Source organism: Coregonus clupeaformis, chromosome 5 (assembly GCF_020615455.1).
Source record: "Coregonus clupeaformis isolate EN_2021a chromosome 5, ASM2061545v1, whole genome shotgun sequence".
NCBI lineage: Eukaryota > Metazoa > Chordata > Actinopteri > Salmoniformes > Salmonidae > Coregonus > Coregonus clupeaformis.
Window position 1 is genome coordinate 33,000,596 of NC_059196.1, and position 22,061 is coordinate 33,022,656.

Consider the following 22,061-nt stretch of genomic DNA (forward strand, 5'->3'; position numbering starts at 1 on the left):
ACAACATTCGCAGAGTACGACCCTACCTTACACAGAAAGCGGCACAGGTCCTAATCCAGGCACTTGTCATCTCCCGTCTGGATTACTGCAACTCGCTGTTGGCTGGGCTCCCTGCCTGTGCCATTAAACCCCTACAACTTATCCAGAATGCTGTAGCCCGTCTGGTGTTCAACCTTCCCAAGTTCTCTCATGTCACCCCGCTCCTCCGCACACTCCACTGGCTTCCAGTTGAAGCTCGCATCTACTACAAAACCATGGTGTTTGCCTACGGAGCTGTGAGGGGAACGGCACCTCCTTACCTTCAGGCTCTGATCCTACACCCAAACGAGGGCACTACGTTCATCCACCTCTGGCCTGCTAGCCCCCCTACCTCTACGGAAGCACAGTTCCCGCTCAGCCCAGTCAAAGCTATTCGCTGCTCTTGCACCCCAATGGTGGAACAAGCGCCCCCACGACGCCAGGACAGCGGAGTCACTGACCACCTTCCGGAGACACTTGAAACCCTACCTCTTTAAGGAATACCTGGAATAGTATAACAGTAATCCTTCTACCCCCACTCTCCCCCAACCCCCATAAATTTTTTTTTTGCATAATTATTTCATTAGGATTTTCAAAAGCAGTAAATTGAAAACATTTCATCACACATGGTTAAAATTGAGAATTTTAGGTTTAAAATTGATTTTCAGAATAAAGTGCTCTGATTCAGAATTATTGTTCAGTGGGACAATCCATCGATGTGACTCAGTGGTAGTCAACGGTGATAAGCAGTGGTGGAAAAAGTACCCAAATGTCATACTTGAGTAAAAGTAAAGATACCTTAATAGAAAACGACTCAAGTAAAAGTAAAAGTCACCCAGTAAAATAATACTTGAGTAAAAGCCTAAAAGTACTTGGTTTTAAATATACTTAAATATCAAAAGTAAATGTAATTGCTAAAATATACTTAAGTATCAAAAGTAAAAGTAAAAGTATGAATAATTTAAGATTCCTTATATTAAGCAAGTCAGACGGCACCATTTTCTTGTTTTTTTAATTTACCGATAGCCAGGGGCTATCTCCAACACTCAGACATAATTTACAAATTAAGCATTTGTGTTTAATGAGTCCGCCAGATCAGAGGCAGTAGGGATGACCAGGTATGTTCTCAAGATAAGTGTGTGAATTAAACCATTTTCCTGTCCTGTTAAGCATTCAAAATGAGTACTTTTGGGTGTCAGGGAAAATGTCTGGAGTAAAAAGTACAATATTTTCTTTAGGAATGTAGTGAAGTAAAAGTAAAAGTAGTCAAAATATAAATAGTAAAGTAAAGTACAGATACCCCCCAAAAAAACAATTAAAATAGTATTTTTAAGTATTTTTACTGAAGTACTTTACACCACTGGTGATCATCCATATTTGTTGCCATAGTGATTTGAGTTACATAACCTACATACAATACACAATAACATCTGAGTTACAGTACATAAAATGTGAGTTACAATACACCCATGAAAAATTGGTAATGTAACCGAGTGGTTCAGGGTGATAGTCGTTGTTGTCAAGGAGGGAATCTTGGCTCACTGTACCTTTCAAAGACAGAGCTGTGAAAACATTCAACATATGTTTGATTGAGAGCCAATTACACTGTTAACCACAGCATAACATGACTCAAGGCCTAAGAGTCATTTTCTGTTATTCAGCCATTCTGACAAGAGTAATACATACACAGTTATAAGATCTCCTTGAACTAGAGTCAAAGGTAACGATCTCTGCATGTGTATTTCCCACCGTAAAGCATGGAGGAGGAGGTCTTATGGTGTGGGGGCGCTTTGCTGGTGACACTGTCTGTGATTTATTTAGAATTCAAGGCACACTTAACCAGCATGGCTACCACTGCATTCTGCAGCGATACACCATCCCATCTGGTTTGGACTTAGTGGAACTATCATTTGTTTTTCAACAGTACAATGACCCAACACATATCCTGGCTGTGTAAGGGCTATTTTACAAAGGAGAGTGATGGAGTGCTGCATCAGATTACCTGGCCTCCACAATCACCCGACCTCAACCCAATTGAGATGGTTTGGGATGAGTCGGACCGCAGAGTGAAGGAAAAGCAGCCAACAAGTGCTCAGCATATGAGGGAACTCCTTCAAGACTGTTGGAAAAGCATTCCAGGTGAAGCTGGTTAAGAGAATGCCAAGTGTGTGCAAAGCTGTCATCAAGGCAAAGGGTGGCTATTTGAAGAATCTCAAATATAAAACATATTTTGATTTGTTTAACACTTTTTTGGTTACACAAATACTAATTTTCACAAAGTCTGCTGCCTCAGTTTTGATGATGGCAATTTGCATATACTCCAGAATGTCATGAAGAGTGATCAGATGAATTGCAATTAATTGCAAAGTTCCTCTTTGCCATGAAAATGAACTTAATCCCCAAAAAACATTTCCACTGCATTTCAGCCCTGCCACAAAAGGACCAGCTGACATCATGTCAGTGATTCTCTCGTTAACACAGGTGAGAGTGTTGACGAGGACAAGGCTGGAGATCACTCTATCATGCTGATTGAGTTAGAATAAGAAACTGGAAGCTTTAAAAGGAGGGTGGTGCTTGAAATCATTGTTCTTCCTCTGTTAACCATGGTTACCTGCAAGGAAACACATGCCGTCATCATTGTTTTGCACAAAAAGGGCTTCACGGGCAAGGATATTGCTGCTAGTAAGATTGCAACTAAATCAACCATTTATCAGATCATCAAGAACTTCAAGGAGAGAGGTTCAATTGTTGTGAAGAAGGCGTCAGGGCACCCAAGAAAGTCCAGCAAGCGCCAGGACCGTCTCCTAAAGTTGATTCAGCTGTGGGATCGGGGCACCACCAGTGCTGAGCTTGCTCAAGAATGGCAGCAGGCAGGTGTGAGTGCATCTGCACGCACAGTGAGGCGAAGACTTTTGGAGGATGGCCTGGTGTCAAGAAGGGCAGCAAAGAAGCCACTTCTCTCCAGGAAACACATCAGGGACAGACTGATATTCTACAAAAGGTACAGGGATTGGACTGCTGATGACTGGGGTAAAGTCATTTTCTCTGATGAATCCCCTTTCCGATTGTTTGGGGCATCCGGAAAACACCTTGTCCGGAGAAGACAAGGTGAGCGCTACCATCAGTCCTGTGTCATGCCAACAGTAAAGCATCCTGAGACCATTCATGTGTGGGGTTGCTTCTCAGCCAAGGGAGTGGGCTCACTCACAAGTTTGCCTAAGAACACATCCATGAATAAAGAATGGTACCAACACATCCTCTGAGAGCAACTTCTCCCAACCATCCAAGAACAGTTTGGTGACGACCAATGCCTTTTCCAGCATGATGGAGCACCTTGCCATAAGGCAAAAGTGATAACTAAGTGGCTCGGGGAACAAAACATCAACATGTTGGGTCCATGGCCAGGAATCTCCCCAGACCTTAATCCCATTGAGAACTTGTGGTCAATCCTCAAGAAGCGAGCGGACAAACGAAAACCCACAAATTCTGACAAACTCCAAGCGTTGATTATGCAAGAATGGGCTGCCATCAGTCAGGATGTGGCCCAGAAGTTAATTGACAGCATGCCAGGGCAGATTGCAGAGGTCTTGAAAAAGAAGGGTCAACACTGCAAATATTGACTCTTTGCATAAACTTAATGTATTAATAAAAACCTTTGACACTTATGGAATGCTTGTAATTATACTTCAGTATACCATAGTAACATCTGATAAAAATATCTCATAACACTGAAGCAGCGAACTTTGTGAAGACCAATATTTGTGTCATTCTCAAAACTTTTGACCACGACAGTACATGATTCCATATGTGTTATTTAATTGTTTTGATGTCTTCACCATTATTCTACAATGTAGAAAATAGTAAAAATAAAGAAAAAACCCTGAATGAGTAGGTGTCCAAACTTTTGACTCGTACTGTAGGTAGGATATACAGTAGATATAGGTTATGTGATATTAGACGACAGAGACAACGAGAGAAAAAGCAGAAGCAGCAAAAAATACTAAAGGAGAGGCTGGCTATACGAGAAGAGAGGGAGAGGGGGATGAAGAGAGAGAGAGGGAGAGAGAGAGATAGAGTGGGAGAGAGGGAGAGGGAGAGAGAGAGATAGGGAGGGAGAGAGGGAGAGAGGGAGAGAGGGAGAGAGAGAGATGAAGAGAGTTTAAGCGAGAGCTCGACGGTCCCTGTGTCATCTCTGATCCCGTGGCCTGTTCTCTTTAGTGGCACATTTTCTTGACTGCTCTCCTTCTGTGGAGCTGACATGTCATGTGTAATTTGGACTGAGCCAGAGGCAGGGATTTTTTTCTCCTCTAAATCTGAGAGCCGCGCTGACTGACACTTTCCTCTCCGCTCGTCCGGATCCCTGAAAATGCCAGACTGCTCCTCCGGGACACAGACAAGAGAAGGAACGCCAGCGAAGGACAGGCTATTAAAGCTAAGACTCTCATCCCTGAGTGCTCACACAGAACCTGTGTCATAGAATGTATGTCTACTTTTAGTTGTGTTTCTTCATACGTCCCACAATCAGGGATGCAGGGATCACCTCAAAAATATCACCCAGGACAACGTGTACCTACTCATACATACACCTGCTGCTATAATTCCAGGCCTGGTGCGTGTGTGTGTGTGTAGGAGATGCTAGTTTTCTGTGTGAACTCCCGCTGAGGAAGGTGAGAGGTGTGAGCAGCGAGAAAGTGAGGAGAGACACACAAAGAGCGGAAATTACACAGTCATAAGAGACCATGGAGAAAGCATTTTCAGAGGAAGCCTTAGCTCATAGATGCTCCTGTAAGTGTGGTGAATCGTTTCCATCAGTGCACCACTTTAAAATAATTTACTGGCTGTTTTCATCCTACACTACTGAAACACTACAGGGATGAACCTGGGGCCAGCCAGGATCAGACATTGAGGTGAAGGGGGTCAGGGAGAAAGTGGGATGTCCCAAATACCTTTTGCAGCCAGAATGACATGCACTTCTGTTACTTACAGTAATCAAATGTTATTTGATTACAGTAGGCTTGGCTTCAGATTGCAGTGTTGCAGGGAGCATGGTATTGAATTAATATGCTTCATAAAGACAAACAGACAAAAATACATCCTGCCTCATAAACTCACTTGTGTGACTTCTTCCCCCCGGTGCCCCCGGGTCCTGCTCCACAGTCATGTGCCTGGATGATAAAGGTGTACTCCTTCTGCAGCTCACAGTCCACCAGGCCCCTGGCCCTCAGCTGGCCCTCACCAGACGTCCCGTTCAGCACCACTGCCTCGAACGGAGCCTCCAGACCATGGATGTTAAACGCACAGATCTCCCCTGGAGAGAGAGCGAGAGAGGGAGAGGAGGGGGGAGAGGTGAGGGACTGTGTATTTACTACCACATGATTTCCACTTGACCGTTAAAGTCGAAAAGTAGTGGTGGAGAGAGGAGGGGTGTGTTGCTTTCTTTATGTGAGAGAGTGTTATACTGTTATGGAGATATGCAGTGTGGGGTCTGAATACAGTTTCTCTACAAAACTCCAGGAAGTTTTATTCAGACTCATCTGAGGAGACATCCATTTATACAGCATGTGCAGTGGGCTCATGTAATCAGACTCAGCAGCTCTGGGGATTTGACTTCTCCCTCTAGTTGAGCACTGTAAAGAATACCTCTGGTAATTCCAATTCCCTGGAAGGTTCCGGTTTAATTTTCGAGCAGACAGGTAGAGAAACAACAACAACTACAATAAGTATCCACAGCAGAGTCACCCACAAAGCCACCCTCTCTGGAACAGGACTAACAAACTCACTCATTCAACAACTAATCACTCTCCTGAAGATGCCAAGGACAAACCAACCCGCCCACAGTCTGCGGCTCACTCCCATCACGCGTTGTCACTCCAGACCATACAAACAATCAACAATTGAGTAACTAAAAGCTTGATTAAAAAAAAACACTACCTCTCAAAGTCACCCTGGTTCGTTTGAGAGACAACGAGGAAACAGCAAATCAATTTACAAAGCTACACAATGAGGCATACCAAAACAAAAGAGCAAAAAGTCGTCTGACATTTATGAGCAGGTCAGATAAAGCGGAGTCTATTTTGGAGTTGGCAAGGCAAGTGCTTTAGAAGCGTGGCACTTGCCCGCTTTTTACTGGGGGATTTGAGGAAATCACTTAGCACGAGCTGTAAACTCTGACCTGAGACGGCTAATTGCGCCGATATCATTTCAACTAACAGGAAGGGCTAAATTGGATTCCGCCAGAGCTTTGTGTGCGCATCGCTGCTGGCCAGTTGTGATAAGAGCAACTTCATTTTCCCCTCCTTCCCTTTCTCTTCCCTTTCATCCCGGTCGAACATAATCCCATCTCCTTCTACAGTGGGAGTGTTGAAATGACAATTTGTCCACAGTGGAGAGAGTGAGAGAGAGAGAGAGAGAGAGAGAGAGAGAGAGAGAGTAGAGAGAAGGAGAGTAGAGAGAAGGAGAGTAGAGAGAAGGAGAGTAGAGAGAAGGAGAGTAGAGAGAATGAGAGAGAAGAGAAGGAGAGAGAGAATGAGAGTGAGATAGAGAGAAGGAGAGTGAGATAGAGAGAAGGAGGGAGGGAGGAGAGAGAGAGCTACTCAGTAGGCTGTTTAAGACATCCCCTGTCTTACCAGAACAATAACGTATCAGAAATAAATGGGCTCCTACAATGCATAGGCGTTCTGTGTGGAAAAATAATCATAAAATGGCGGCAACGCAAATGGCGTGTGACGAGGAGAGAGATAAGATGTAACAGTCTCGATGGGTGAGGTTGCCTTGCCACCACAAAAACCCCAAATGAAAAATAAATCACTGTGGTACGAAAAATGAACCTAATATACACCCTTACGAAAAAAGTTTGCAGTCAGAGTCCACTATAACTGCAGGACACTGCAAATACTGCATAAAAAATACTATTTTGTAGTGTAACTGCAGTTACAGCGCAGTATAAGTGCAGTTCAACTGCAGGACACTGCAGTTATTCTGCAATGACTGCGTTCAAAATACCACAGTCGACTGCAGTTACTGCACTTTTACTGCAGTTTCAAAACTGCAATCTTTTTTTGTAAGGGCACAGCCAAGAGAAGAAGTTTCCCATTAGTAAGGTGAATATGCTAAAGATCTGCTCAACTTTTCCACCCCTACCTCAGCGCTTGGCAGGACGAGGAACCCCTGCACCCAGTTAATGATTACATTTTACCTCAGGGAGCGGAGAGGGGTCAAGGTGACCAACGTTGACCGTCATGGCAGACCTCCTCTTTTTCAAAGTTGAATGAATAAACATATCGCCTCGCGCTGGGCTGATAGCTGCTTATCACATCTCCAGGCTGATATCAGGTCCCCCAGCAGAGGACATCCTTTCTGAGGGACAGATTAGGTTTGAACCGTTGGCCCCGGCTCGGCTTCGGCAGCAGCATGGTAACAGGAACAGATGTTGGGTGGCTGGCACTTGGCAGAGCTGTGGGGCTCGCCACCCTAATTGCTGCGCTAAATTGTTAGCTAAATATGTGTCTCCGTGTCACATTAGCCTTTTATGAGATAGATTTATGATTAGAAAAACCCAGGCAACGGCCTGGCTGTCTTCAAGGAGAGCCTCTGCACTGCCACGTTCTAATCTAATGGATGCAAATGAATGCGACATTACTAGTAGAGGGTAGTGAGAAGGAGCAGGGACTGGTTGTCATGGTTCTAGTATAAGTTTTACAGAGCTAGCTGCCCAGTGGTGGTGTGTGTTTGTGTCGCCTGAGGGCCATGTCAGGGCAACAGGGCTAAAACACTCTGGGGGACCACAGTCATTATCAGACCTGACAGAGCATTTCTGATAAAACGAACCGGATCAGAACACACTCATATGCATGGGTCAAAGCACGCATGCACACACAGCACCCTTAAGTGTGTGAGATGTGGAGGTGGAGAATATCAGTCTGAGGTCATTGATAAGAGCAGAGAGGAGAGGAGAGAGGGATGGTGGGAGGGGAGATGAACGTTTGGGAGGACGGGAACATGGGCATTGCCTAAGGCAAGCTCTGATTTCACTGCTGGAGAGTGACCAAACACACACACACACAGCGGTTATGCCGAACATCCTCTTACTGTTAGAACACACACGACAGACAGGTATCTAATCACATGATACAATATCAATGTTATTCAATAGTTTTAGAACTTTAATTATACATTAACTGACTGCTACCAGTAAGTGTAGTATTACAGTAGTTGAGCAGCTTACAGAGATAATAACACGTTTCTACCAACAGTAATAACATTATCAGTAATGTGTTTATTGTAATTGTGTGGTAAGTTACTGTAGGCTAGCAGTGCTTTATACAACTCAGATTTTGCATCTAATTACCTAGTTATGTATTGTTCTACACCTTACCTCTGCTTCTCTCTCCCTGTACCCCCATCACACACACACCAATTGGCTCTTGATTGCCCCCAACCTCCTCTCTGCACTTCACACACATATTTCTCTCACACCCTCTCCACCCCCGGCCCTCTCAGCTGCAGGGCAGAGATAGACTGTCAGCCACATAGCTCCAGAGACAAGGCCAAATTGAAAATGCTGTAATTATGCTCTTCATGAAATTAGTCAGACGAGGAATGAAAAAAACACACACTAGAAGAGAAGCTGTCTGTCCGTTTCTGAAAAATTAATTTTAATCAAGCTTGTGTGTTCTGGCTAGAGCCGGAGCTGGAGAAACCAGAGTGGTGTGAGATTCTGTGTGTGTGTATGTTTGTGTGTGTGTGTGTGTCTGTGTGTGTTTGTGTGTACAGGAGATTTTAATTAAAAATAATCTCTCCACGAGCACAGAGGGGGGACTCAGACATGATTCGCTCGACCTTGTCCCTTCACCCTTAATTACATAAAGGCTGCTCTGAGGGAGTTAATGTCATCCCACTGTCTCTCTGACTGACAGAGATAACCCACTGTCTCTCTGACTGACAGAGAGAACCCACTGTCTTTCTGATTGACAGAGAGAACCCACTGTCTCTCTGACTGACAGAGAGAACACAGAACACACTCTCTGCTCTGTGCGTCTGAGGTAACACAACTGTACTCATCACACAGCTCCAGTCCACAACACAACATGGCTGTACTGCTGCATTCTGGACCCAAATAAGTTTTAGGCTGTGTACCTAATAGCTGTTTGTAGTGCATCAGACCATGAGCCTTAATCTCTTCTCTACAGGCAGTACACTGGACGACACACAGGGTCCTAAACACATCAATGCTGTTTTACTCTGACTGCTCAGGGGCAGGTTGGGTGTTTAGTAATGCCGACACTGTGTGAGGCCCCAAACACCCACTTCCCCTATGTCAATATAGTTAGTCACAAAACACCAGCAGGATACATGTCAATTAACTCAGCATAGACACAGGAACAGGGTCAAAACAACACACACACCGCCACCACCCAACCTCCAACCAACTGTTGATAACGGACCACCAACAGACGCAGCACCAACACAAGAAACATTAGAGAAAACACACTCCCAGACAGTAGCAGGATATATCAATCAGTTAACCAGGCATGTGACCACTACTCTGTTCCTCAGAGACCATCCACCACCTACTGTCAGCTAACAGAAATCAGACAGCCACACAGCATAAACACAACACTGCAGATGTTTCTCCCACTGAGACCCGTATTATACAGGACTCCATGGGAGGGAGGGAGGGAGGGAGGGATAGAGAGATGGAGGTATGTTCCTGGGTAAGAAAGAGTAGCTTTTTATTCCCAGTTATAAATCCCTCTTTGTAGACATGGCGAAAGTTGCTAAAAGTAGTCATAATGATTTAATTATATATTTTTCAAATTCAGTTTCTATGCAGATGGTAGGCTCTATAGATTGAAGCTAGTTTGAGTCCATGTGCTAACTGGCTAAACGTACACTTTTCACTTTCAATAAACAATGTCATGATTGTGCCAATGTGTTTGTCTTGAACTACCATCTGTTGTTGTGACTGCAGAAAATGGCAGAAGACATATGTTTATCTTATAATGTATAAGGTTTCCCTTATGGGATAGTTTACCCAAATTACTGAATTACAAGGCATGACACCAAGCCATGCTTTGCTGTCCCTGTCACTTATGCCACACGCTAACGTTTTAGCATTTATGGCACAAATACCATTCAAGTCATGGGACTAATATTTTTTTTATAATTGTCATGTTCAAATCATCTATATGTGACTTTGTTGAGCTTCACAATCCATTTTAGATACTTTTGGATGATTTGGACAATGCGCAAAAAAAATAATATATCAGTCCGATGACTTGAATGGGATTTGTGCCACAAATGCTAAACCATTTGCATGTGGAAACAGTGCTAGGGAAACTAAAGCAAAGCATGAATTGCTGTCAAACCTTGTCCACAGACTGCTTACAGGGTAAGGAAACCAATGTGCCATTTTGTAATTTGGGTGAACTATCCTCTTGTGGTAGTTACCCAATTCAGTCGTGTTATGGTCTTTAGCCTACTCCAAGACATTAATTAACTACAAGCACTATGTATTTTATTAATGTAAGTCCAATCACTACAGAATTACACAAAAGCCCTGGCCTCTCTGTATAAGGACAGGCAATGACTGAAAGAGAAGAACAATTGACCAAAACACAAACAGAACACAGCTAAGGCAATCACATTAAAGCACACTGGAAATCAATAGTTCCTATTTTCTACTTCCCTGTGTAGAATGGCCTGGGGGAGAGAAAGCATGTGTCCTCGCTCCTCTCATGCAAGGCCATTTAGAGTTCAATGCGTTCAAATATCCCTACTAGAGTTTACGATCCTTGTTAAAACCCCGGAGGATAGTACTTATCCAAAGGCCTATTGTCACGGTCGCCGTAATGAACGGACCAAGGCGCAGCGTGATATGAGTACATACTTTAATTGGTACTTTTCAACAATTAACAAAACGATACGTGAAGTCCTCGGTCAATAACACAAACCTACACAGAACAAGATCCCACAAAACACAAGTGCACAACAGGCTGCCTAAGTATGGTTCCCAATCAGAGACAACAAGCAAAAGCTGATTCACGTTGCCTCTGATTGAGAACCACCTCGGCCAACATAGAAACACATAACCTAGAACAGAACATAGAAAACGAAACATAGACACTACACAAAGAAACTAACACCCTGGCTCAACATACAAGAGTCCCCAGAGCCAGGGCGTGACACCTATTCTCTTCAAAAGGGGACTGATAGGAGGGTGAGCGACAGCAGCCAGTCGTTTGGCCCTGCCTCTGGCCATGGAGCCTTTCTATTATATGGAGGAGCAACAAAGCACTATAGTATCATGACATCTTCTGGGTGAATGACTGGAATTAGCATCAGTCACGTACTGTAGCTTCCCCTTACAATGTAAATATCTCTACCCAAGGCTGCTTACTCCAATTCACAACGAAAAATCAATAAGACTATTAATTCAGTGTTACATACATCTCTCTCTGTTGAGGAGTCTCACCTACATACAGCACATCGCTACTGTAGTGTGCCTAGTGACTAGTGCTTCCACACCATTAAAGATAATGGTGGAAAAGGAGCTGGCACTTTGGGATGAGCAGGAACAGAAGTCAATATAGAGGATACATGTGGAGCTGATGGAGTTAGAGAGGTAGGATGGTGCAGACTGTAGGACTGCCTCAGGTGACACCGCTCTCACTGCAGTTTACCTTCAGGGGAAGAGAGAGAGGAGAGGAGGAAGAGAGAAGAGAGGGAGAGGGGAAGAGGAGAGAGGGAGAGGGAGGGGGGAAGAGAAGAGGAGATGAAGAGAGGGGAAAAGAGAGGAGAGAAGAAGAGAGGAAGAGTGGAAGGAGAGAGAGGAGAAGAGGGAGAAAACAACCGTGACAGATTCTATGAATATTTGTTGTGAAAATATGTTTCAGGGAACTTTATGAGCCTGTAGTGTTGTCCCCTAGAGAATCCTGCTGAAAGAGCATTTATGATTGACTCTTCAGATCAGTCAGACAGCCAATCAGCAGCCAGATGACTGATTTGCTAATCCCCAGGTAAAGTTTTTTGTATGTGCATGTGTGTGTTTCTGTGTGATTGTGTAGGTCCTATGTTGGAGTGTGTGTGGATTTCAGAAGTCTTATCGGGGATCAGAAGTTTATACAGGGTGATGTTCTGGCCAATGAAATTGTAAAATATGCAAGGCTTTATGAGAGTCTGTCTGAATTGAGTTCCCTGCATGCACACCGTGTAATCCAAACTAAAATGCTTAGAGGCAAAACGTTCTCTCTGCTTTCATTGGAGAGAAGTTTTGTTGCAGAGGGAGAAGTCATAAAAAATGCACATAACTTTTTCCACTCAGTTCTTTTGGCACCGGTGGGCCACCATCGCTCATTGATACTGTTCAAATTGAGCCAGGGACTAGGGAGTGGAAAGATAGGGCAGGCTCTGCCAAATGTGTTTGTGTATGAGGCGGAGTGAGGGAGAGAGATGAGAGAAAATGATAGGCAGATGATTTCACAGCAACTGAGGAAAAAAAACGGAGGAAAAACTGGCAAAGGCTCATTGGACTCGACTTCGTGCTATACCTACACCTGTCTCTATTTGTGTGTATGTACAGTGGGGAAAAAAAGTATTTAGTCAGCCACCAATTGTGCAAGTTCTCCCACTTAAAAAGATGAGAGAGGCCTGTAATTTTCATCATAGGTACACGTCAACTATGACAGACAAATTGAGATTCTTTTTTGTATAAATTGTATAAACTGCCTTAATTTTGCTGGACCCCAGCATCAACTGCTGGGGATCCATAATAAATACAAATACAAATAGCTGTCCCTCTCTCCTCTCCCAGAATATCCTCCTATCCCTCTCTCCTCTGCCAGACTATCCTCCTCTCCCTCTCTCCTCTGCCAGACTATCCTCCCCTCTCTCTCTCCTCTGCCAGACTATCCTCCCCTCTCTCTCTCCTCTGCCAGTGTATCTCCCTCTCCCTCTCTCCTCTGCCAGACTATCCTCCTCTCCCTCTCTCCTCTGCCAGACTATCCTCCTCTCCCTCTCTCCTCTGCCAGACTATCCTCCCCTCTCTCTCTCCTCTGCCAGACTATCCTCCCCTCTCTCTCCTCTGCCAGTGTATCTCCCTCTCCCTCTCTCCTCTGCCAGACTATCCTCCCCTCTCTCTCTCCTCTGCCAGACTATCCTCCTCTCTCTCTCTCTCCTCTGCCAGTGTATCTCCCTCTCCCTCTCTCCTCTGCCAGTGTATCCTTCATCTCTCCTCTATACATTTCTTTATCTCCCCTCTGAATTAATCTTCCATCTCACTCTCCCTAAAAAACTGTTCATCCCACCATCTTTCCTCTAATCCTCTGCTCAAACAGAAGTGGGATAATTTTGGGCCAGGGGACCAAATGCCAACCTTCCCCTCTCTGCCCACAGCCACACACACACACACACACACACACACACACACACACACACACACACACACACACACACACACACACACACACACACACACACACACAGCGATGATTAAAGGCTGATTAAAGACGGCAATACAAAGCGTGTTTTTATATTTGAGTGTTTGTACTGGTTTATGATGAAAGCTCCTCATGTTAGATCTAAAGTCATATTTTCCACAGTGTTAGTTCCAATGCCACTAATCTACTGAAAACACAACATCTGATAAGATCAAAACAATGGTGGACTTGAGCTACAGGGGGTGCCGTTTTTTGTTCCAGCCCCAACACAGATACTGTGATCCACTTATCATGGTCTTTAGTCAGGTGTATTAGTGCTGGGCCAGAACAAAAACATGTAGGATTGGAGTTCCCCACCTGTGTCTTAAGCGATCTCTAACATATGAATCACATGAACTCAATGACATCAAAGCTCAGTTGGTAGAGCATGGTGCTTGCACTAACAGGGTTGTGGGTTCGATTCCTGGGGCCACCCATAAGTAAATTGTATGCACGCATGACTGTAAGGTGCTTTGGATAAATGTGTCTGCTAATTGGCATATGTTATTGTTATATGACATCAACCCTGTCCTCACTAGAAAGCTATGGCCAGAGCTAGAGGACCCCATGCTAACCAATGGAAAAACCCTGTCCTCACTAGAAAGCTATGGCCAGAGCTAGAGGACCCCATGCTAACCAATGGAAAAACCCTGTCCTCACTAGAAAGCTATGGCCAGAGCTAGAGGACCCCATGCTAACCAATGGAAAAACCCTGTCCTCACTAGAAAGCTATGGCCAGAGCTAGAGGACCCCATGCTAACCAATGGGAAAACCCTGTCCTCACTAGAAAGCTATGGCCAGAGCTAGAGGACCCCATGCTAACCAATGGAAAAACCCTGTCCTCACTAGAAAGCTGTGGCCAGAGCTAGAGGACCCCATGCTAACCAATGGAAATGGGCCTGACAGGAGGAACAAAGGCTTTGATTGACTCTGCTTGGCTCAAATTGTTGGGTTATTTTCTCAGTGTGAGTGTTCCAAAACCAAGGGCTCTCAAATACTACTCCAAACCACCAGTGTAATTACTGCCTCACCATTGTGTTTCTGTCTCCATACCATGTCATTTCCTGGTCTGATCCAGTCCGATCCAGCCGGGCTGGTCTGAGTGCAGGTCACACAGAGACTGTAGCTTTACAGTTAACTCAGCAGGCTAGCTCAGGTCAAAAACAACTCTTTGAACAGGTTTTTCTGTGATGATGAAAAAAACTGAGGGAAAATGCTTTCGGACCAAAAATATGAAAATCTTTCTCCATTTGCCAAACAAAAGGCACAATGACTGTACACATGAAACACGCTAGGCTAACAAGGATAGAAACGTGCCCTGGATACTGTTTGTCTGTTATTACAGCTGGCGCTACCGTGGAAACGCAGGCTAATTAGCAGCTAGCGAAGGCGTGAGACTGGATATTAATGCTAATTTAGTTCTATTAACGACTCGGATCTCCCCTCACAACGGCAGTAGAGGTCAACACCACCCCAACACCCAGACGGATGTTGGTCTATCTGTAGATGTCTTGAATCACATTTAGTGATGGATTTAAGATGGTCATTCTGGATTGATATACGGGTTCTGTGAAGTTCGGTGGGTGTTCCACCTTGACATTGTGATATCAATTAGCATATCTCGAGATGTGGTAACAACCTCAATATTGCCATTTCCTTTCATACAGACACACGCACCTCAGCGTCACCCCTTACCAAGTCACTGCCTTGCCTATTCAATCCACCCTTCCCCTGAATACTTTTACAAACTGCTTTCATTATGGTTCCTCCTCCCCAGTAAAGCTAAGGGGCCTCATTTATAATCGTTGCGTAAATGTTACACTAAATATCTGCATGTGCCATTTCTGAAAAGACAGTGCAGGCACACAAATATTGAGATTTATAAACTTGCCGCATGCCATACATACGCATGTTTCCCGTTATAAATCAGATCTGTCGTGAAACTGTGCGCGCGTGAACGAGGATCAAAACACCCATCATTCACCTTTTGTGGTGACAATAACCCCCTTATTTGCTGCATACTTTGGAATTATTTGAATTAGGCCAAGTCAGTTCAGTGTTCTAACATACAGAGACAACATCTGTAGTCAGTTCAGTGTTCTAACAGTCAGAGACAACATCAGTAAAGTCAGTTCAGTATTCTAACAGACAGAGACAACATCTGTAAAGTCATTTCAGTGTTTTAACAGTCAGAGACAACATCTGTAAAGTCAGTTCAGTGTTTTAACAGTCAGAGACAACATCTGTAAAGTCAGTTCAGTGTTCTAACAGTCAGAGACAACATCTGTAAAGTCAGTTCAGTGTTCTAACAGCCAGAGACAACATCTGTAAAGTCAGTTCAGTGTTCTAACAGTCAGAGACAACATCTGTAAAGTCATTTCAGTGTTCTAACAGCCAGAGACAACATCAGTAAAGTCAGTTCAGTGTTCTAACAGACAGAGACAACATCTGTAAAGTAAATTCAGTGTTCTAACAGCCAGAGACAACATAAGTAAAGTCAGTTCAGTGTTCTAACAGTCAGAGACAACATCTGTAAAGTCATTTCAGTGTTCTAACAGTCAGAGACAACATCAGTAAAGTCAGTTCAGTGTTCTAACAGACAGAGACAACATATGTAAAGCAGGCTGTTGAGGTTGAGGTATCAACAACAGATCAATACATGGAAAACATGAGCGACGTCTTGTGAATGCCAATACATATCTGCCTGAGAGGGTTATGATGGTAGCTATGTTAAGTTATTTACAAAACAATCTATCATCCACCGGAGGACTGCTGCAGTATACTTAGGAAGATAAGATAATGATAGTGATGGAAATAATAACAGCAGCAACAACAACAGCTGTCGTAAATGTCAGTCAGTTTTGGAAATTTCATATTTTTCTTTTGAAGTCATTGTGAAGCAATGCATTCTGGATACGGTTTCTCGCCCCTTTCTCCCACTTCAAAGACCGACCTATAAAAATAAAAATAAACTCCCAGCGGTCTGTATGTGTGTGTGTGTGTGTGTGTGTGTTTTTGGCGATCTGTAAGTCCACGGTGGTGAAGCTGTCACTAAGACAACGTTGTCTGGTAAATGTCAGCATGTCACAGAGGAGTGACACGTGTGATCTGGGGCAGCTCGGGGGCCGGGACGTCAGGAGGGCAGGGAGACATGACAAGGACAAGCTCCTATAAACAAGCCTAATCCTCTCATACAGAGCAGTGTGTGTGTGTGTGTGTGTGTGTGTGTGTGTGTTTGTGTGTGTGTTTGTGCACAGAGAAGAGCAATATCAGCAAACAGGCAGCTAGGGAGAAGAGAGGAAATTAAATGGAGTTTCAGAGCGAATCAGTGATACATTAGTAGCGCTTGTCAGAGGAATGTATTTCAACTCTATAGATATTATGTGTTGCGGAGGGGGAGTGTCAGACAGACAGACAGACAGAAAGACAGACAGACAGACAGGCAGACAGGCAGACAGACAGGCAGACAGGCAGGCAGGCAGGCAGGCAGACAGACAGACAGACAGACAGACAGACAGACAGACAGACAGACAGACAGGCAGGCAGGCAGGCAGGCAGACAGCCAGGTAGACTGGCAGACAGACAGGCAGACAGACAGACAGACAGACAGACAGACAGACAGACAGACAGACAGAAGACAGGCAGGCAGGCAGGCAGACAGGCAGACAGCCAGGTAGACAGGCAGGCAGACAGGCAGACAGACAGGCAGACAGGCAGACAGACAGGCATACAGGCAGGCAGGCAGACAGGCAGACATACAGGCATACAGGCAGGCAGGCAGACAGACAGACAGACAGACAGACAGACAGACAGACAGACAGACAGACAGACAGGCAGACAGCCAGGTAGACAGGCAGATAGGCAGCCAGGCAGACAGGCAGACAGACAGGCAGACAGACAGGCAGACAGACAGGCAGATAGACAGGCATACAGGCAGACAGACAGGCAGACAGACAGGCAGACAGACAGGCACACAACACACACACTCTGACTCAGGCTGACATGGGTAAGTGGTTGCCTGTCCATCAATAATGCAAAGCATTCTGGGAGTAGCTATGTGCCCTTATTACAGAAACCAGCGAGGGAGAGGGCTACAGCTACACAGGCACTGTTCACACACATAACACACTCCTGATCAAATAGAGTAACACAAAATACACAGAGGACCATCTCTGATTAATCAAGGGAGACAATACCATATATCATTCACACAGAGATTAATTAGGCAGCAGTGTGTGTGTTTGTGTGTGTGTGCGTGTGTGTGTGTGTGTGTGTGTGTGTGTGTGTGTGTGTTAGGTTTAGGGTTAGGATCAGGTTCAGGGTTAGGGGTTAGGGGTTAGGGAAAATATGGTTTTGAATGGGAATCAATTATGTGTCCCCACAAGGTTAGTTAAACAAGACGTGTGTGTGTGTGTGTGTGTGTGTGTGTGTGTGTGTGTGTGTGTGTGTGTGTGCGTGCGTGCGTGTTTCTGCATCCGAGTGTGTACATTATATTAAAAGATGAGAGAGGAACATGGAAGACTGCACCCAGCTACATCAGCATCTTTCCCCTGATGGAGTCATTGTCTGTCAAGTCATGGTTCTCATCTCCTATTAGCTACACACCATATAGTATATCCCACTGTCCTAGAAATATATTACACTTCAATTTCAATATGACAATACCAGGCCGGTTCACAAAGGCTAAGCCATCTCCCTGAGTGCTTGTCCTCTTCTCTGTATGAGAGCCAGGGTGGTTGTCGGTCCATTAACATGAAGTCAGAGGCGCATGGGGACTGAACTCTCATTCACCACTGAAATGAAGATGGAGGAATGTGTCACCTCAATACAGTAATACTGACTAAGCCGCTTCTTAAAAGATCACGTGCATGAGCTATGAGGGGGAGAGCGAGAGAGAGGGAGAGAGAGCGTGAGAGAGCGAGACAGAGAAAGAGAGAGAGAAGGAAAGAAATAAAGAGAGAGAGAGAGAGAGAGAGAGAGAGAGAGAGAGAGAGAGAGAGAGAGAGAGAGAAAATGAAAGAGTGAGAAAGACACAGAAAGAAAGAGAGACAGTGGTGGGATTATAATTAAATCCCTCCTCTCTCTCTCTCTGGATGTCTTTATTACATTACTAGAGAGTGAGAACTGGAGACCCATCATTGACCTTCTCTAACTTAATTTACTTTAATATCATTCCCATGATTTGATCTCATCTCTGATGCCCTGCAGGATACTAGGATATCTCCCAGCCATGTCCTGAAACTGCCCCTAGTGACTGATCGAAGGACAGTTTGACATTCCCCCACTTAATGGTTAAGGTTATGATTTGGTGTGGGTAAGCTGATCCTAGATATTTGCCAAATGGCAACTTCTTTCCTGGAGTAATGAAACTCCTATATCTCCTCAACAGATCCAGTGAGATCCCACTAGATCACCCCCAGCCCCTTAACCAATCACATTAGAGCTCTCCCAGGCCCTCGAACCAATCAAAATGTATCTAATGAGCAGTGGCTGATTAGCAGACATTGTTCTGAGCAGAAGCAGCAGCAATTAATTCATCAATATTCAAATTAACCACCAGCTTCTTACCATATGATTAATTACATTATTTTATTTCAGTTAATTTTTCATTATGTGTCATTCACTGCAATCACGACTTGAACATCTGAGAGTCCATTTGAGGAGAATCTGCCAAGCTTTTCATATTTCAAGAGGCAAGCTATGAAAAACAGCATCGAGAGAGAGAGACGAGAGAGAGAGAGACGAGAGAGAGAGAGAGAGAGAGACGAGAGAGAGAGAGACGAGAGAGAGAGAGAGAGAGAGAGAGACGAGAGAGAGAGAGAAAGAGAGACGAGAGAGAGAGAGAGAGAGAGAGATAGAGATAGAGAGAGAGAGAGAGAGAGAGAGAGAGAGAGAGAGAGCGAGAGAGAGAGAGAGAGCAAAAGAGCAAGAAAGAACACGTTAGAGAGAAGAGAAAATAACTAAAATGTCTTCTTCTTCCCGGCGACACATTTATCCCAAATCAAACAGCCCAAATGAAAGGAGCAGACCAAATCTAATGCACCTAAAGCACACAGCCCAAATCAAACACCCAATGAAGCACCCTCAGTCTCCTCATTCATTTCACATACACCATAATACAGAAACAAGGCCTTTACCAGCGCTAAAGACACCACAGAGGAAGAGAGTTCAAACTAGGAAAGAGATACAGTTCAGTCATCCAACATTCAACAGAGTGAATTATGGAACATTTATGATCTTATTTGCTTCTCTATATCCCTCTATTTTGTCTCTCTATCTCTCTCTCTCCCTGCCTCTCCCTCCCTCTCTCTCTCCCTCTCTCTCCCTCCCCAGGGAGACAGTAGAAATATGACTGCCGGTAACAGTCGTGTTCATCCTCAACCAGCTCTGGGATGTGAGCGCCTGCTGAATATAAAGAGGGATTTGTGTGAAACAGACATTTAGTCACCCAGGACAGAGGAGAGAATGAGAACGAGGGTAAATGAGGTCAAATGTGTCATGAGAATGACCATCTACAATTAGAAATTCCTAAACTGAAATTGTGTTCCAGAAGCAGATACATGACTTGTTTTCGAGCCTCAGCTTTTGGATAAAAAGTTATTTGGAACATATTTTCATCTGACAATGTTTGTCCTGTGTTCACCTTGTTATAAGCCATAGAAAATGATGAAGACACAGTGACAGCAGACCATGATGGATGAAGTGTACTGTCTGTGTGAGACTGAAGGAGGTTAAGTGCAGAGCAGCAGTCCCTGGAGTAGCTTTAGACAAGAAACTTTTCTCAGTGCCATGTGAAAGCACACAGGTGTACACACACACACACACACAGACACACAGACTTGTCAAAGCACTTCATACACTGTTGATGACGTCCTATGTGACAAAGGAGTAGCCAGTGGAAGTGGGTCTCTTGGGGTGATTGACATATTGAGTGGTGACTCAGCAGTGCTTCGAGCAGTGGGACCTTTTGTGATTAACGACTGCTGAACAACAATGACTGTCACCCACATGGAGTTATGAAGGGAGAGAGGTGAGGCGCCCTGGGGAAAATGGGACTCTGGGTTCTAAAAGGCTATTAGCAGTAGCACACACACACACACTCATGCATGCACACAGAAACGAATCATACACACTCCTCGTATAAAGATAGCAGAAACTGTTCTACAACCTTCAGAGAAGAACCCAGATACGTACTCTCTGATTGTCTTTTCACTCATATCTCTTTCCTCTTGCTCTCCTTCCTGCTTTCTACACCTTCTCTTTTCCTCTGAGATTGTTCTTGAACCTCGCTATCAATCATCATGGAAGGTTTCACAGTGAAACGGAAGCGTTTACTGACAGTGTGAGGTGTTAGATGAAGTGTTATTCTCACAGCCGCAACGCTTCCATGACACAAATAAAATCAACACTGTCTACCTTCTCAATCTCTCACATCCACTCTGGCTGACTCCAAACTTTTCTTAACACAAGAGTCAACAGCTAAGGAGCTACAAAGTCAACTGCCTATGAAATGAAGTCGTAAATTCAATCTGCATTCTACCAGCATCAACCTCTCTGAACGTAACAAATGGGACTGTATGCATCTAATGTACTGGGGCTAATATGTTTATGTTTATTCTCTCTGTTGTTGTTATTGCTGCTCAAAGTGAGAAAGTGTGGGCTGTAGCAAGTGTTGCAGAGAGCAAAGTGTATTTTTACTCAGTCTAACGCCCCTCTTTCATCAAAAGCTCCACAACACCACCCTATTCTAATTACAACACCACAGAGCTGTGTACACATTTATTCCAAGTTAAATGACGCATTTCATCCACAAAATTACAAAACCTTCTTAACGTTGTTATTTCTTCAACAGCAAACCCCCCAACCCACCTCTCCCTTCTCCCCTTCTCTTTTTTGCCAGTGTCACGTACTCTCCCCCCCTCCAGCTACAGTACACAGTTAGTGATTTTCCAATCTTCATTAAATACATGGTCGTTATTAACGACACATTTCTGAACACCAAATGGGAGCGGAGAGAGAGAGAGAGAGAGAGAGAGAGAGAGAGAGAGAGAGAGAGAGAGAGAGAGAGAGAGAGAGAGAGAGAGAGATAGAGATAGAGATGGGCTGTGTTGTGATTACAATTACAGGCCACAGTACTCCCAGCTTCTCACACACTGCAGGGGAGAGAGGAGGAAACACACCCACACACACACACACACGTTGGCAAGCTGGCACACACACACTGATCACCATCACAATTGGAGGGGGGTGCTGACAAAAAATGTTTTGCCTGCGCTAAAGACGCTATATCGGTCCGCTAATACAGGACTAGTAAAGGCCCAGTGCACCATTCTTTTTTAAATTCATATATTATTCAGGGGGGGCTGCAGCACCCTCAGCACCCCTACTTCCCGCAGCTATTGCCAGGCCCCAGGGTGAGAGGAAGGAGTGATAGCCAGGCCCCAGGGTGAGATGAAGGAGTGATAGCCAGGACCCAGGGTGAGATGAAGGAGTGATAGCCAGGACCCAGGGTGAGATGAAAGAGTGATAGCCAGGACCCAGGGTGAGATGAAGGAGTGATAGCCAGGC

At 44.6% G+C, this 22,061-nt stretch overlaps 1 protein-coding gene across 1 annotated transcript in view; it reads right to left on the reverse strand.

The window, feature by feature from the left end:
• The window catches only part of LOC121566897 (calsyntenin-2-like), a 366,362-nt gene that overhangs the window by 92,137 nt on the left and 252,164 nt on the right, over positions 1–22,061 (reverse strand). Inside the window, exon 3 of the mRNA XM_041876806.1 lies at positions 5,131–5,326. Within this exon, the coding sequence (XP_041732740.1) occupies positions 5,131–5,326 (196 nt within the window). The remainder of the gene's footprint in view (positions 1–5,130; positions 5,327–22,061) is intronic.